Here is a 16,043-nt window from a genome sequence, read left to right as displayed (position 1 = left end):
AATTTTGCTGTGAAATTTTTTTTTCTAAATTGGTTTTCATTAGGAAAATAGATAAAAATATTGCGATCATTGGTAATACAGGTAATGCTTTTTTGTCGGTCACTGAATTAGAATCTATGTATCTTTTTTATACTGGAAGTGAATAATCATTTTCTTGTAACATTTAGCAGCCTAACTCAGTGGCCTGAGCCATCAGAATGTTGTCACCTGCGAGTCACTGGTCTGTGGACCTCACTAGTGACAGGTTCAGTGAATTGCTCAATAGTGATATACACTATCTACCCACCTACGGTCCCTGGACTTCCCTAAAATGGCCTTTTGGATTACCACATTGTTCTCCATTCCATAATAAAGCATTTAGTACAAGTACAAGAATGCTAATAAGCAAATCTACTCTCTGGGAAACTAATATTACAAAAAATTGACTATATAGATTAGCTACATACAGGTGACATCCTTGGATTCACACCAACAGTATCACTATCTCACATCTAGAAGCATGACAGTAAACACGAGGTAGTGGTGAAGATGAAGGAAAAAGTATTTAGACCAAGATTACCCAACAGTATGTGTTTAGAGGATGACCGTGGGATCTTTAAAGTTTAAAGACCTCCTGAAATTTTTTTTTTTTTATTCAGAAGCCTACTACTTTGTTAGTTTTAAACAAAACTAGTGATCTCTGTTTTGTTGTAAAGAAGAAATTTGTTTCTATTTTTTCTAGTGACTGAAATAAATATATTTAGTTTCAAACATTTTCTACTATTTTTTCTCTTTAAATCACTGGGTTGTCAGAGAACTTGTAAGCAAGTAATATTTACACTAAGATGGAGAGTACTTAGCAAAAAATTATTCATTATAAATTATTCTACAATAGTTACTCCCTCAAAAAACAGAGAACAAAACACTCAAACAAAATGACTTGACAGAGAAAGGAAACAAAAGTAATGCATAAAATTTGCATAAATATTTGTTGCTCTCAAAGCAATTTGCATAATATACTCAACATGAATTATATTTCATTATATAAGGGATTTATCCATAAGCTAATCAAAGCAGTAGATCACATTCTTATGTTCCGCACAAGAGTAAAATTGGCGATGCCCCCTTAATGGAGGGCAGGTATTAAGGTTATTGTATTCTTTTAGTTTTATAATTCCATTTTACTTTAATATTGTAGTTCCTTCATGCACACATGTGGTAATTCTACCTGCACATATTGCATATTACATCATATTTTAACTGTTACATGCAACTATCAATTCAGTCATTACTGCCTCATAGAAAGCTCAGGATGTTTCCATTCTTTACTTTACCAAACTTTTCTTGTTAATGTTTTACTAAATGTTTCCTGAGAAGGAAAGACTGTACTGTAAACCTTCATCATAATAAACAATTAAGGGGGATATAACAAAAATGACAAAAATTTGTCATATATAGAGGTCATTGTTTTTGGGGGGGATGGAGAGGGAGGGTGTAGTAGTTTTGCACGTAGGTGGGAACGATGTCAGAGCAGGTGGGTCGGAGGAGTTAGTGGCAAGATTTCGGGAAATGTTAGGCAAGATAAGGGAGAGTGGTAGGAGGTGTGTAGTGTCAGGAATCTTGCCTCGTGTGTTAGCAGGGAATGGTTGTCCAGGGCCATTGGTGTGAATGATCGGGTAAAAGTGATGTGTAAGGATGTGGGTGTCAGCTTTGTGGATGTATGGGATAGGTTCTATGGGCGAAGAGATTTGTATGCTAGGGATGGTGTGCATCTGAGTAGGAAGGGTGTGGATGTGCTGAGTGGATGTCTGGAGGGGGGAGTTGGGATGGAGTGTAGGGGGTGAGGTAGCAAATGCATTCCAGAAGAAAGATGTTAGACATAAATTAGATAGGATAAACAGAGATAGTGAAAAGATTAGGAAAGATTTCCAGGTGCAAATAGGAGAGAATAAGATTAGGATTCCAAATAAGGAGACAGCATCTAGGAAGGTAGCAGGACTTAAATGTTTTTATGTAAATGCCAGGAGTCTTAGGAACAAGAAGGACGAGTTATCTAGTTATATAGTTGAGGAGGACTTAGATGTTGTATGTGTCACAGAGGCATGGGTAAATGAGGAAAAGTTTAGGAAAATAGGAAAGAATATGAAGTAGATGGATACATTATGTATTTACACCAGAGAATTGGTAGGATAGGTGGAGGAGTAGTTATTTATGTAAAAAATCCTTCATTTCCAGTCAGGTTAATGGTATTAAGGTAGATAACAGAATAGAGTCCTTATGGCTGGATGTTAGAGTAAACAAAAGTAAGGTTATTAGAGTAGGAGCTTTTATAGACCACCTAACCAGTCAGCAGATGTAGACAACCTTATGGTAGATGAGATAAATAGGGGTGTACTAGTCAGACAATTATCTTAGGGATTTTAATCTTAAGTCAGTAAACTGGGAGAGGATGGTAGGAGATGCTAGTGAAAATAAGTTTATGGAAAGTTTTCAGGATAACTATTTAGTGCAGATGGTAGATAAACCTACTAGGGGAGGAAGGTTTTAGACATAGTACTAACAAATATTGAGCATTGTTTAAAGGAAGTTGAGGTAGGAGAGACTTTAGCAAACAGTGACCATCATATAATTAGATTTATCATTAATTCCAGTAGGGATAATATAGTGAATAAGACTAGAGTCCCAAACTATCAGAAAGGCAATTATGGTAGGTTACGTCAGTTATTAGGAGAGGTAAACTGGGAAGATAGTTTTGGAAATAAAACTGCACAGGAGATGTGGGATATTTTTAAGGTTGTAGTAAAGGGTATAGTGATGCAGTGTATCCCTTACAAAGATATAAGGCAGAGAAACAGGAAGCCATTATGGTGGACTCACGAGATAGGTAGACAGATCAGGGAGAAGAAGAGGGCATATAGAGAGTTGCAGAAAAGTGGGGAAGATGTACATTTGATCAGGTACAGACAGGTCAGGGATGATTTGAGTAAGGTTATAAAAAAAGTAAAAGGCAGGCAGAGATAAAACTAGCTAGAGCTGGGAGTAAAGATCCCAAAAAATTATATAGTTATTACAAGGTCAGTGATAAAAGAAAAAAAGGATAGGATTGGACCACTCAGAAAAGATGGTGTAGTAGTGGATCAAAATGAAGACATAATAGAATTATTGAATGAACAATTTTCTTCAGTATTTACTAGGGAAAGAATAGGAAATCCTGTTACAAACCGTGCGACGAGTAGTTTAAGAGCTTTAGAAAATATTGATATAAAACCAGGAATTATTAGGAAATTTATTCTTGAACTAGACGATAGGAAAGCTAGTGGTCCTGATGAGCTACATGCCAGAGTACTTAGGGAGGGTGTAGACAGTATTTCTGAAGCACTTAAGTTAATCTTTGAAAGATCACTTAGGTTTGCTGAGATACCGCAGGACTGGAAGTTAGCTAATGTTACTCCAATATTTAAAAAAGGTAGGAAGGATGATGCGAATAATTATAGACCGATCAGTTCAACTAGTATAGTATGTAAGATACTAGAGAAAATCATTAAGGGTAGTATTTGGGAGCATTTAAATGAGAAAAGATTAATTAGAGATACCCAACATGGCTTTAGATCAGGGAGGTCCTGTCTTACAAATTTGTTCGATATCTTAGAATATATTACCAAGGAGTTAGATGATGGAAATAGCATAGATGTTATATATCTAGATTTTAGCAAGGCGTTTGATAAGATACCGCAGGACTGGAAGTTAACTAATGTTACTCCAATATTTAAAAAAGGTAGGAAGGATGATGCGAATAATTATAGACCGATCAGTTCAACTAGTATAGTATGTAAGATACTAGAGAAAATCATTAAGGGTAGTATTTGGGAGCATTTAAATGAGAAAAGATTAATTAGAGATACCCAACATGGCTTTAGATCACGGAGGTCCTGTCTTACAAATTTGTTCGATATCTTAGAATATATTACCAAGGAGTTAGATGATGGAAATAGCATAGATGTTATATATCTAGATTTTAGCAAGGCGTTTGATAAGGTACCGCATAAGAGGCTAGTGTACAAATTGAGACTACATGGGATAGGGGGTAGGTTAGTTGATTGGATTAGTGAATGGCTTTCTGATAGGAAACAGAGAGTAGTATTAAATGGGGCAATGTCTGAGTGGAAGGAAGTGGTTAGTGGGGTACCCCAAGGATCAGTGCTAGGACCTCTTCTTTTCTTGGTGTACATTAACGATTTAGATATAGGAATTAGTAGCAAAGTATCAAAGTTTGCAGATGATACTAAGATAGCATGTGCAGTACAGGGTGAAAAGGACAATTACAGAATACAACGAGACCTGGACAGGCTGATAGCATGGGCAGACAGGTGGTAGATGGAGTTTAATTCTAAAGAGTGTCAGGTTATGCATTTCGGTAAAGACAACACAAACTTTAGCTATGAGATGGAGGGATGTTGGCTAGAGGCAGTAGAGGAGGAAAGGATTTAGGAGTAGTGATAGACAGGACTATGAAATTTTCAAAGCAATGTTTAGAAGCAAGAAATAGGGCAAATAGGATCCTGGGTTTTATAAATAGAAATGTTAGTTATAAAAGTAAGGAAGTGGTGCATAGCTTATATAATTCCTATGTTAGGCCCCATTTAGAGTATTGCATACAGGCCTGGTCACCCCATTATAGGCAGGATATCAACATGTTAGAAGCAGTTCAGAGAAGAGCAACTAGGATGATACCAGCATTAAAGCGCCTGGAGTATAGAGATAGATTAAAGGAATTAAACATGTTTTCATTTGAGAGGAGATGTATAAGAGGGATATGATAGAGTTATTTAAAATGTTCTCAGATACAAACTACATAGATGTGAGATCTTTCTTTACCTTAGAGGAGGAAAGTAGGACTAGAAATCATGGCAGGAAGATTAGAAAGCAAGGCTGCAGGTTAGATATAAGAAAATATTTCTTTAGTCATAGGGTGGTAGACTTCTGGAATGCATTGCCAGAGAGGGTTGTAAATAGCACTAGTTTGACAATGTTTAAAAACAGATTAGATAAGCACTTAAATTTATTAGATTTATAATTATGTATAGCGCTGCATGATAGTTTTTATAAGAAATTTACTATAGTTAAACAAGACATGATCCCCATGTATGGGGATCACAGATTGTAGAGGAATTCGCTGCAGGACTTAGCCCTGTTAATGGGCCAAATATTTAGAATTAGTATATAATGTATTGTGTACTTGTAAGTGTATCTTTAAGTACTGATGACAAGGTCGCTGTGCGACTGATACAGGATAACCTAGATGGGCCCTGGTGGCCCTTTGTTATCCTATTATTTATGTTATGTTATGTTATGTTAAGATACATCTAATGAACACTGTTCATTATTTACAGGGAGTCATTCAGTCACAATCAGCTTGCACAGTATATAATCTTATAGTAGTGGAGAGAGAGAGAGAGAGAGAGAGAGAGAGAGAGAGAGAGAGAGAGAGAGAGAGAGAGAGAGAGAGAGAGAGAGAGAGAGAGAGAGAGAGAGAGAGAGAGAGAGAGAGAGAGAGGTGGAGGAAGGAGGGGCAGTGAAGGGAGGACATAGGCAGCAGCAGCCAGAGGGTTGGGGTAACTTCAGTAAGAAGAAAAACCTTACTGTTCTTCAAATGATGCAGCCAGGTATGCTGCACCTATAACTGCCCAGCATGTTCAAGTTTATGTGTCAGCTAACTCTCCTGTATTTATGACCTGAGGGGATTGGCAGCAGCAGCCAAAAAGTTGGGGTGGCTTCCGTAAGAAGAAAAATCTTACTGTTCTCCAAATGATACAGCCAGGTATGCTGCACCTATAACTGCCCAACATGTTCAAGTTTGTGTGTCAGCTAACTCTCCTGTATTTATGACCTGGTACAGTATATTCATAAAATAAGGCAAGTGTTCAATAATTTTGAAAGACAGCATCATTTGTGAACAGTTAGTTAGTAAAATAAAATGAGTTTGATAGCAATGAAAGGGTTGTAGTACTACTGTCTTAAATACGATAAACAGAGATACATTATATTGAGGGTTTATATGTACAGATCAACAAATACCATGGGTTTTCAAACTGATGCTGGCAATCTGTTTTTCAAGGACATTGTTTTTGTTGTTATCCAGGTAAGAAGCCAGAATGTGTTCTTGTGAGGGCAATGCTCTTTCTTCACTGTGCTTGGTGGGATGGCCATCAGGTTGGGAGTGGTGTGTTATGATGTAGATCCCTGCCAGGAACATAAACACCCCTATGCCCAACTTAAGGCACCAGATTAGATTGCGCCGCAGCCTCATCCTGAGTAGATGTCAGCTGTGGGAAAAAAAAAGAGGTAGAGGGAACAAGTATAAGAAATAGAATGAAGATCACAATACTTTACATATGTGTTATCTGAGTAACAATTGCTCTATCTATGATTTCTTTAGTGTAGCATTTACTATCCTTATTCATTTTTCTTCTCTTGATCAAAGATTTTAAATAACTAAAAGAAAAATGCTAAACAGCTGAACAAGTTTTTAACTAAAAGAGGAAGGTTAATAAATATGGCTCACTCCAAACCTCACTCATAGCACTTCCTATAAAGCAAACCTACTTTGGACAAAACTACAAAGAAAGAAAAAAAGGGAAAGTGAGACAGCATCCTATGAAACTATACTAAGAAAGATCGAAGTTATAAACAAGTGCAACATTCTTTCTGTAATCAAGTTGCTAATAATTGGCATGGAGTGCTCCACTGTGTAATAGAGTTGCAGTCTATTTTCCGGTATTAAATTCAACTAGGTAAGACTTGGAGCAATGGAGATTTAATTACAAATTACAGAACTGAAATTCAATACAGCAGAAATATATTAGACAATGCCGCTGTCATCAGTACATGCATGAATCCAGCACAGAGTTCTCAGTTGAATGTAAAGGTGTAAGGAACTCTTACAAAAAAATCTACTGTTAGAAACTGTGCGTGTGTCTAACACTAAGGTAAAAGGAACCCCTCCATGCCTCTGCAGTCCCACCCAACCACAAAGAAGGACACTTCCTTTATTGTCCTTGTCACTACTCCCACTGCACTGCTATGCTCCACTCTCCACTAGTGCTTTGGCTTGGTGGCTGCCCCTGTGAGTAATGCAGTAATGACACACAGGCAAGAATCGCCATGCAAAGTGCAGGGCAGCCACACTCTGGAGGCACGTCATACCTTTAACAATCGAGTTGCTAGTATGGGAGGGAGTTGTGTGCCTTATGCAGCAAGTGATAGGGCAATCTGTCATGGTTGACACTATTCAATAAATTGAAATAAAAAGGAACCAAGTGTGGAATGTAAAGTTGCCTTAAAGGCATCCACAGAATCCACACCAACAACACTGCCAGGTAAAGAGTTCTCAAACTAAAGAAACTCGTACAATATTGAAGAGAAAAATATGAATAAGCCAACTTGAAACCTGTGTCTTCAAGTGCCACCTACCGGGGCCAACACAAATAATGTCATCATAAAGAATGCAAAACTTATTGTGAAATATTGCTCGACACTTAGCTAATCACATCAGTTTGTTATCCTCACTCCACCTCCCCAACCCAACACAACACAACCAGATTTCTTGGATTATTTTATCTGGTAAGGCCCCGCCCACCAGTGTCAGATCAAGACTGGATAAGGATAAGGGAAGGACAGATCCAGAGATAACAAATAGATAGTCCAGTCAGACTTATAGGCAGCATTAAATCAAAGCAACATTGTGCTGTAAAGATTGCTTAGTTGTACCAGTCCACAGAGAAATGGGAACTTGAGAATTGAACTAAGAACATTAATAGCTAGGACGCCCTGCTGAATGTTACAGCCGCGGCTTCCCGCTGTCCAGTATCCGGTGTCTACACCCCAGCAGACTTTTTTAGGCGGTGTCCCAAACCCTCCGACACAACCCTGCCCCCCAAAGGAAACAGAAACTCACCACAATCTGATCCGTTTTCTGGCTGCACCTTTGTGGCATTACAGCCTTCACGGCCCCATCACATCCCCAAGATTAAGACACGAAAGTCTTGACTCTCGTGTTGTGTTCATCTCGCACCTCAACAGGACGTTTCTCTGAGTAACAGTCAGCAAAGGTGTGCCGCCTCACATTGTCACAACTTGCTGGGCCACTGCTGAGAGCTGCCTACGGCTTGTCCAAACAGTGTGAACACTGATTCCTGAACACCGCTATCACTGTGCTGCCATTCACGGACGTGGCACTTAGCTGTCCCTCTTGTCCACATGTGATAACACACACACACACACACACACTGATATAACCGCACGCACACTTGTACACGCCTAACTAATCAGTAATTCAGTATATTCATACTTAGTGTAACACACACACACACACACACAAATAGAGAGAATCCAAAGGATAGCTACAAAGATAGTGCTAGAAATAAAGAACCTTCCCTATGAAGAAAGACTGAGGGAAATGGAACTATTAACTTTGAAGGATAGACGGGAGAGAGATCTAAACGATGAACCAAATAATGAACAGTATGAAATAGATAGACAAGACCTGGCATCACTGACTGAAGATGATGATAGACGGACAAGGAGGACGTTAAGATCATGAAATTGTTTGAGGAACATTGAAAAGTTTAGTTTTCCACATCTGGAATATGACTTGAGTGAAGAGATTGTAACAGCAGAAAGTGTGTATAAATCTAAGGAAAAGTTGGCTAAAATTAGATATGAAGACGTCTCTATGGAGCCCCGCTCGAGCCCTGTAATGCAATATTTACACACACACACACACATATATATATATATATATATATATATATATATATATATATATATATATATATATATATATATATATATATATATATATATATATGTGTGTGTGTGTGTATGTATGTATGTATGTATATATATTATTTAGGTAATTAGACGATGCATTCAAATTGTTCCTTCGAATAACCTAATTCGGATTATAAGTAGCTGAATTATGTAGTGTAATTAGGTAGGTAATAGTTATTACTATTAGCTATTATCAGTCTATTACCACTGCAACGGACACATGACATTTGACGGTCAGCACTCAGCATGTTTCAAGGTCCAAACAATGAGTGATTCCAACAAAAGTATCTTTATTACAGCGTCAAATGTACTTAATGTCCTCTGTTTTCCTATGACGTTGCCATCTTGCTAACTATATTGGTGTCTGCCTGTCTGGTGAGGCTTACAAGTTACTACAACTACTTGCAACGTTTCTTGACTACCGATAGCCATTAGGCATTGGCCAGCATAATAAAGCGTGTCTAGTTTGATACATCTCCAGAGTGTTCATTGTGGCATTGTGGCAGCAGCTGCACCACACAGTGCCACCACTGGTGCAATAAACATGACTCGTGAAGCACTGAGTAGCAATAGTAATGCCATTTTATTTGAAATCCCGTGAGAGAGCGAGTAAACAATGTTATCATAGAGAATCAGCTAAATATTAAGAGTACTGAATACCTTATCTTGTCATTTTATGTGAAATAAAGAGATTCTTAGGATTTCATAAGGCGATGCTCTTTTTTTATTTTGCAGTCCGGTAAGGGATCAAGGTCCCTTTGGTGGTGAAAGTCGTGGCGTTTATGCCGCACTTCAGAAGAAGCATCGCCGCCATGGCCGCGCGATGGAGCAGCGAGAGTGTTGTGGCCGAGCACAGGGAATTGCAGGTACGTGCAGGGTGGGCCGCCATTCAGGGGGAACCAGGGAGGTGTGGGGAAAAGTTTCTGTCAGGATTCAATAGGTTGACATTTGCTGGGATGGAGTCTCGGGCAGGCAACTCCCACCTCCACCTCCCTGCCAGCCAGTGTGTGATGGACGCCCCAATACTCACTCTTGGTGTCATCGTGTGACGCATTGTATGACACCTTGATCTTAGGAATCCCTATGCTTATTCTACTGTACAAATCTTTTTAAATCCCTCTAACCATTCCGGATCTTGTCTTTTTTCCCGCCATTTTTATTCCCATGAAACTATCACTGAAATCAGATCTTTACATTGAAAGAATGCCGTCCTGCTTTTTGTTTGAGGGAACAGTAGTTTGGCAAAGTACTCTTATGTTTCGTTATTCTGAGTCCAATGCACTGCAACATTTATGGTAAGCTGTGAAGTGGGATTGTTGTCCACTGCATAACCCTAACTGTTATGTTATGTTATGGTGCAGTCACCACACACCAGCCACCAACGCTCCTTACTGACCCACATAGATGCCACCATTTCCATTTCCTTGCTTTAGAATGTGCAATGTCGCCACTCACCAGTACTGCCTGTTTGTGTCAATTATCTAGGAATGCGGCATTCTGACATGAAGTAATGAGTGCATGAATGGTTGTTTTGTGATGCCTACAACACCAGGTGATGGTAAATTTATAGTCTTATTTCATGATGGAATTATTTTTATGGTAGTCGACATGTTTTGATTGAGTTTGCACTTTGTTTCTGCCACAAATAAGTTTTTCATAATGTTCCTTCCTCCCCCTCCCTAAGAAAATAATGTTTATTGTACCAGAAGAAAATAGTTTGGTTATCACAAAGTACCACAAAAGTAACAGTCCAAAATTTTGACTTAATTGCTGTGGAGAGCACTTACTTGCCACCACCACCACTGCTGACTTCTGCCCAAGCTAGCTTATTGAAACTTATCTATCTAACCATAACTACCCAAACTCTTAACTTAACCAAACTTTGCTGACGTAACCTAGTCGAGGCGACACACAACGCTGATATGTCTTCCTCAGAACAAACTAACTTTACCTACCTTAATTAGATTGCTCTAACCAAAACAGAAGGTAATATGAAGCCGTTACTTTATTTCTCTCTTCAAAATCTAGTGATACAGGGGAAATAATTGAGGTGACATCCTGGCCGTTCATACATCTTCCATAGTCAGATTCAAATGGAGTCACTTCTCTTCACAAATTGCTGTGATAGGCTAGATAAGATTTATTATGTGTTATTTTTATTGGTCAGCAGCTGCATGCTCAAACAAAAGAACGAATCATCATAATTGATTTCATGCCTGTGCAAATAATATGACAATACACATACACACGAACGAACACACTTGTAATGGTGTTCCTCAGTGCCTAGCAGTTCATCACATGTGTGCAGTGTCACTCTTTCCTCCAAAATGGTAAATCTTAAAAAATTGTTGTCAACGTCATAAACAATTTCTGACGATATGTATTAGTTCAAATTGTTCAGAATGAAAAGCTCAAAAAGATGAGATGGGTGAGAAAAACCATGGTGCTGTTGGTGTAACACCATAATAATACCCAAACAACCACTCTATCAGAAAAAGAAATTCCTAGATTTTGGGAAAACATCCCTAGATTTAGGTCTTTTTCTAAGTGCAGAAATTTTTGTGTTGTACTTGTATGCAACTATTGATACATTGTAACCAGATCTTTCCTAAGCTAACACCTAACCTAACTCAATGTTGGGATTTTTGTGTTCAGTGCAAAGCTTATTTGATATTAGCATTAATACTAAATTAATAATTTGTGAGGGAAAGTATAATGAAGGAAAGTGCCTTAGAAAGATGTCTACGTTGCAGTAATGTATTAGTTTTTGTGTCAGTGATACTAACGAGTAGTTAACTCATACCCATTTGTTGATAGAGTTGGGCTGTTGTAAAGTGGCCCGTATGGTGTGGTCCTCTTTGTGACAGCTGTTGCTACGTCTCCATAGTTCACTGCCCATTCTCCAACCCCCACCTTCCCCCCAGCCACCTCTCTCTCTCTCTCTCTCTCTCTCTCTCTCTCTCTCTCTCTCTCTCTCTCTCTCTCTCTCTCTCTCTCTCTCTCTCTCTCTATATATATATATATATATATATATATATATACACACACACACACACACAGTGGAGACTCAATGCTCAAACTTAATTAGTTCCAAATGGCCATTCGAGTATTAAAAAGTTTTACTATTGATACCTATAAATCAGATAATTCGTTCCAGCCATTGCCAAACCCCAGTTTAGAAAAAAGCAACAGTTTAATTTTGCAGTCGCCGCTAGCATGGGCTTGTGTCCTGGCAAACACTTCTCTTCCTTTGTTATATAGATCATGTTTGGAATTTTTTTTCCAAAACAGGCCAGTTTCATCACAATTAACCCCTAAAATTTGGGGATGTTTAGCTCGGGCTAACTCGGGAGGTTTGGTGAGAAACACAAGATAGCCTGTATTCACATACTGATTACACTTGGAAATTCAATAAAAGAGTGAGAACAAATTGTGTTCTACCCACAAGCAACTCTTCCTCTTTGTAATGCAAAAAAAAAAAACAAGTCTATACTTGCTATGGTTACCAAAATGTCACAGGTTGAATGAGGTGGTATCATCGGTGTATATGGCCTTGCGTCCGATCGAGTCCAGCGGCCTTGGCTAGAGCGATAGAAAACGGGCCCCTTGTATCCTCTCTCTCTCTCTCTCTCTCTCTCTCTCTCTCTCTCTCTCTCTCTCTCTCTCTCTCTCTCTCTCTCTCTCTCTCTCTCTCTCTCAATCAATCAATCAATCAATCAAAATGTTCGCAAAATGATCTAATTTGTATATTTATAGTAAACATTAACCCCTATTCATTATATATTTGTTTTATTGTTTATGTTGTTATTTATTTTGTTGCAGGCCAATGCCATGGCCCTGGACTGGCAGGGGGAGTACACACTGCTGGCAGGGTGAGTATTCTGGAAAAAATGCACAAACACTGTTCTCATCCTTTCCACATAAAATGTTTCTCCAGGCTCTATAAACTTGGGTAACCTGTCCAAAAGTTTTTTTGGATGGCAAGCAAAATTTCTGTAAGAAAGCCAATGTCTCCCTTTATTGACTGACTGCATTTATCTGCCAAGGGTCATCTTCAGCTGTTAAGTAGCTTTTGGGTTTCCAAATTCAATACATGCTAGCTCTTTTCTTTATTTGAGAGAGAGGGAGAGTGTGGTGTGACTCATTCTACACACAGCCACAGCCATAGTGAGCATTACATATTGAATGAGAAGGATTGATGAATTGTTCCTATAAAGTTGTATTTTATAGGTGTATTAGAGCTGCACTATTTGGAGGTTAAAATGAACAATTTTGAAAAAAAAAAATGAGATAGTAATTTTCCCATGAGGAACATTTTTGCCTGTCTAGCTGCCACTGTTATACTTTGAATATGCTTCTAGACTGAGTTATCTGGAGGTAAATGTGAGATGGCTGAGATTGAAACACTACCATCATGCCCATGCTGGTGAGGGCAGCTGCACCTGGTGATGCCAGCAGCTTGGTGGAATTACTATCACTATACAGCTCTATGTATGATGGAAATTTGCACACAAGTGATATATGATTAGTTGCTCCTGTAAATCTACGAGCTTGTGTGTGCACATAGTCAGAGACTTCTTACAAACATTCAACACCCTCTACCCGCCCAACACACACACACACACACACACAAAGTATTGAAAGTTTAGAAGTAAATGGAGTATGCAGTGAAGATCCCAGGGAAATGGCAGAGGCTATGAATGGATGCTTTCGGAAGGTATTCACAAAGGAGACTGCTTTTGACAAACCACTGGTAATGGAACAGAAAGGGATTATGAAGGAGTTTCAAGTAACTGTGGAGGAGATCAAGAACATGATGGGGAGTTTAGAAGTGAGAAAAGCTGTGGGACCTGATGGGGTATCAGGATGGATTTTAAGAGAATGCAGGGAGCAATTGGCAGAAAAAGTTTGTGAAGTAATTGATGCCTCATTAAGGGAAGGTGTAGTGCCCCAAGACTGGAAAAGAGCTAACATTGTCCCAATCTATAAATCAGGTAACAAGAGAGACCCATTGAACTATAGACCAGTGTCACTTACAAGTGTGGTAGCTAAGATGTGTGAGAGGGTGGTGAAGAATAGATGGACAGACTTCTTGGAGAAAAATGACATACTTTGTGAGTGTCAATTTGGTTTTAGAAAAGGGCGTTCATGCACGACAAACCTGATATGTTACTATTCGAGGGTGATAGATGTAATACAGGAAAGAGATGGTTGGGCTGATGGAATATATCTGGATTTAAAAAGGCCTTTGATAAGGTACCACACCAGAGACTGATCTGGAAACTTGAAATGGTAGGAGGAGTGCATGGCAGTTTACTAAAATGGATGGAAGACTTTTGGTAGGAAGAGAAATGAGAACAATAATTAAGGACAGACCATCAGAATGGGGATTGGTGGAGAGTGGAGTTCCACAGGGATCAGTGTTGGCACCAGTAATGTTCGCGGTCTACATAAATGACATGGTGGATGGGGTGTCCAGTTATGTGAGCCTATTTGCAGACGATGCAAAATTGTTAAGAAAAGTGAGATGTGACAAAGATTGCGAACTACTCCAGGAAGACTTGGACAGAATATGGAAATGGAGCTGTACATGGCAAATGGAGTTCAACACGACAAAATGCAAGAAAATAGAGTTTGGCAAGAGTGAAAGAAGAATCAGGAGTATGTACAAGATAGGAAATGAAGACATAAAACCAGTCATGAAGAAAAAGACCTTGGGGTGACAATTACCAATGACCTATCGCCAGAGAGACATATAAACAAAATAATTGGAGAAGTATTGAACTTATTGAGGAACATAAGAGTGGCGTTCAGATATTTAGATGAAGAAATGATGAAGAAAATAATTACTGCAATGATAAGACCGAGGCTTGAATATGCAACAATACAGTGGGCTCGAACTTAAAGAAACACATAAGGAAACTAGAGAAAGTACAGAGGGCTGCAACGAAAATGGTGCCTGACTTAAGAGATTTGACTTATGAAGACAGACTGAAAAGAATGCAACTTCCAACCCTGGAAAACAGAAGAGAAAGGGGAGACCTGATAGCAATATACAGAGTGATGATTGGCATGGAAAAATGGATAGGGAAGATCTGTGTATGTGGAATGGAAGAATGTCGAGAGGGCATGGGAAAAACTAAAATGGCCACTTATAGGAGAGATGTGAAAAATATAGCTTCCCTCATAGAAGGGTGGAAGCATGGAATAGTTTAGACGTGGAAGTGGTCAACGCAAGGAATATTCATGATTTTAAGAAAAAGCTGGACATTAATAGATATGGAGACGGGACAACACGAGCATAGCTCTTTTCCCGTATGTTACAATTAGGTAAATACAATTAGGTAAATACACACACACACACACACACACACACACACACACACACACACACACACACACACACACATGAGAAATGGGAGGCTAAAGAAGTGGTGGATAAAACAGACGGAAAAGACATTACATGGAAGAAAGAGACTAGGAATGGAATACAAAAGACATTACATGGAAGAAAGAGACTAGGAATGGAATACAAGTGACTTACATGAATATAGATGGATTTCTGTCTAAGAGGCTAGAATGTATGGATTACTTAAGAAATAATGAACCGGACATAATGTGTGTGGTGGAAACAAAGCTAAGGCCGAAATAAAGTTAGATTGGTTTGTTGTAAAACACTACAAAGTATGGAGAAATGATAGAAAAAATAAAGGTGGTGGTGGTATAATGGTTCTTACTAAGGAAGATCTGATAGTGAAGGAGGTGAACTATAGTAAGAGAAATGATGAAGTGATAAGTATGCTTATAACAGATGGTAAGAGGGACATTAATATTATAACAGTATACATACCACCCAGAACCAGTGCTTGGGAATATGAACAATATTAAATGGTGATGAGAAATACTCTAGACAGAATGAAGCAAGAACTCGTCAGAAAGGATAGAGTGATGATAGTCGGGGACTTTAATTGTAAAGAAATAGTGTGGGAGGACTATGAAGTGGTGAACGGTGGTGAGTGGGCAGATGAATTGTTAAATGTAGCAACAAATAACTTGATGACACAGTGGGTGAGATCAACAAGGTGCAGGGGACAAGATGTTGCAGCAAGGTTGGATTTGGTATTTACCAGGGGCATCTCTCTAAAAGAGGAAATTGAACATGAATGTCCCTTGGGGAAAAGTGATCATGATGTCCTAAGCTTTGAGCTGGATACAGAATTAAGCACGAATAAGAT

At 38.8% G+C, this 16,043-nt stretch overlaps 2 protein-coding genes across 14 annotated transcripts in view; one reads left to right on the top strand and one right to left on the bottom strand.

The window, feature by feature from the left end:
* The window catches only part of LOC123520104 (N-acetylgalactosaminyltransferase 6-like), a 39,098-nt gene extending 30,800 nt beyond the window's left edge, over positions 1-8,298 (bottom strand). The window contains exons 1-2 of one of the 4 annotated variants that reach the window (XM_045282026.1): positions 7,934-8,298; positions 6,055-6,302 (exon numbers count right to left, since the gene is read on the bottom strand). In XM_045282026.1, the coding sequence (XP_045137961.1) occupies positions 6,055-6,286 (232 nt within the window). In that variant the 5' untranslated portion in view covers positions 6,287-6,302; positions 7,934-8,298. Of the gene's footprint in view, positions 1-6,054; positions 6,303-7,182; positions 7,203-7,933 lie in introns of those variants that run through there. The other 3 variants (XM_045282025.1, XM_045282023.1, XM_045282024.1) reach the window with 3 other exon arrangements.
* A 1,235-nt stretch (positions 8,299-9,533) lies between these two features.
* The window catches only part of LOC123520101 (GATOR complex protein WDR59-like), a 119,525-nt gene continuing 113,015 nt past the window's right edge, over positions 9,534-16,043 (top strand). For 8 of the 10 annotated variants that reach the window (XM_045282017.1, XM_045282016.1, XM_045282021.1 and 5 more), the window contains exons 1-2: positions 9,567-9,674; positions 12,631-12,680. In XM_045282017.1, the coding sequence (XP_045137952.1) occupies positions 9,591-9,674; positions 12,631-12,680 (134 nt within the window). In that variant the 5' untranslated portion in view covers positions 9,567-9,590. Of the gene's footprint in view, positions 9,675-12,630; positions 12,681-16,043 lie in introns of all 10 variants that reach the window. The other 2 variants (XM_045282012.1, XM_045282015.1) reach the window with 2 other exon arrangements.

The sequence above is a fragment of the Portunus trituberculatus genome, chromosome 46 (genome assembly GCF_017591435.1).
Source record: "Portunus trituberculatus isolate SZX2019 chromosome 46, ASM1759143v1, whole genome shotgun sequence".
In the NCBI taxonomy this organism is placed as follows: Eukaryota; Metazoa; Arthropoda; class Malacostraca; order Decapoda; family Portunidae; genus Portunus; species Portunus trituberculatus.
Note: the sequence above shows the minus strand (reverse complement) of the source record. Positions and strands in the feature narration are given on the sequence as shown.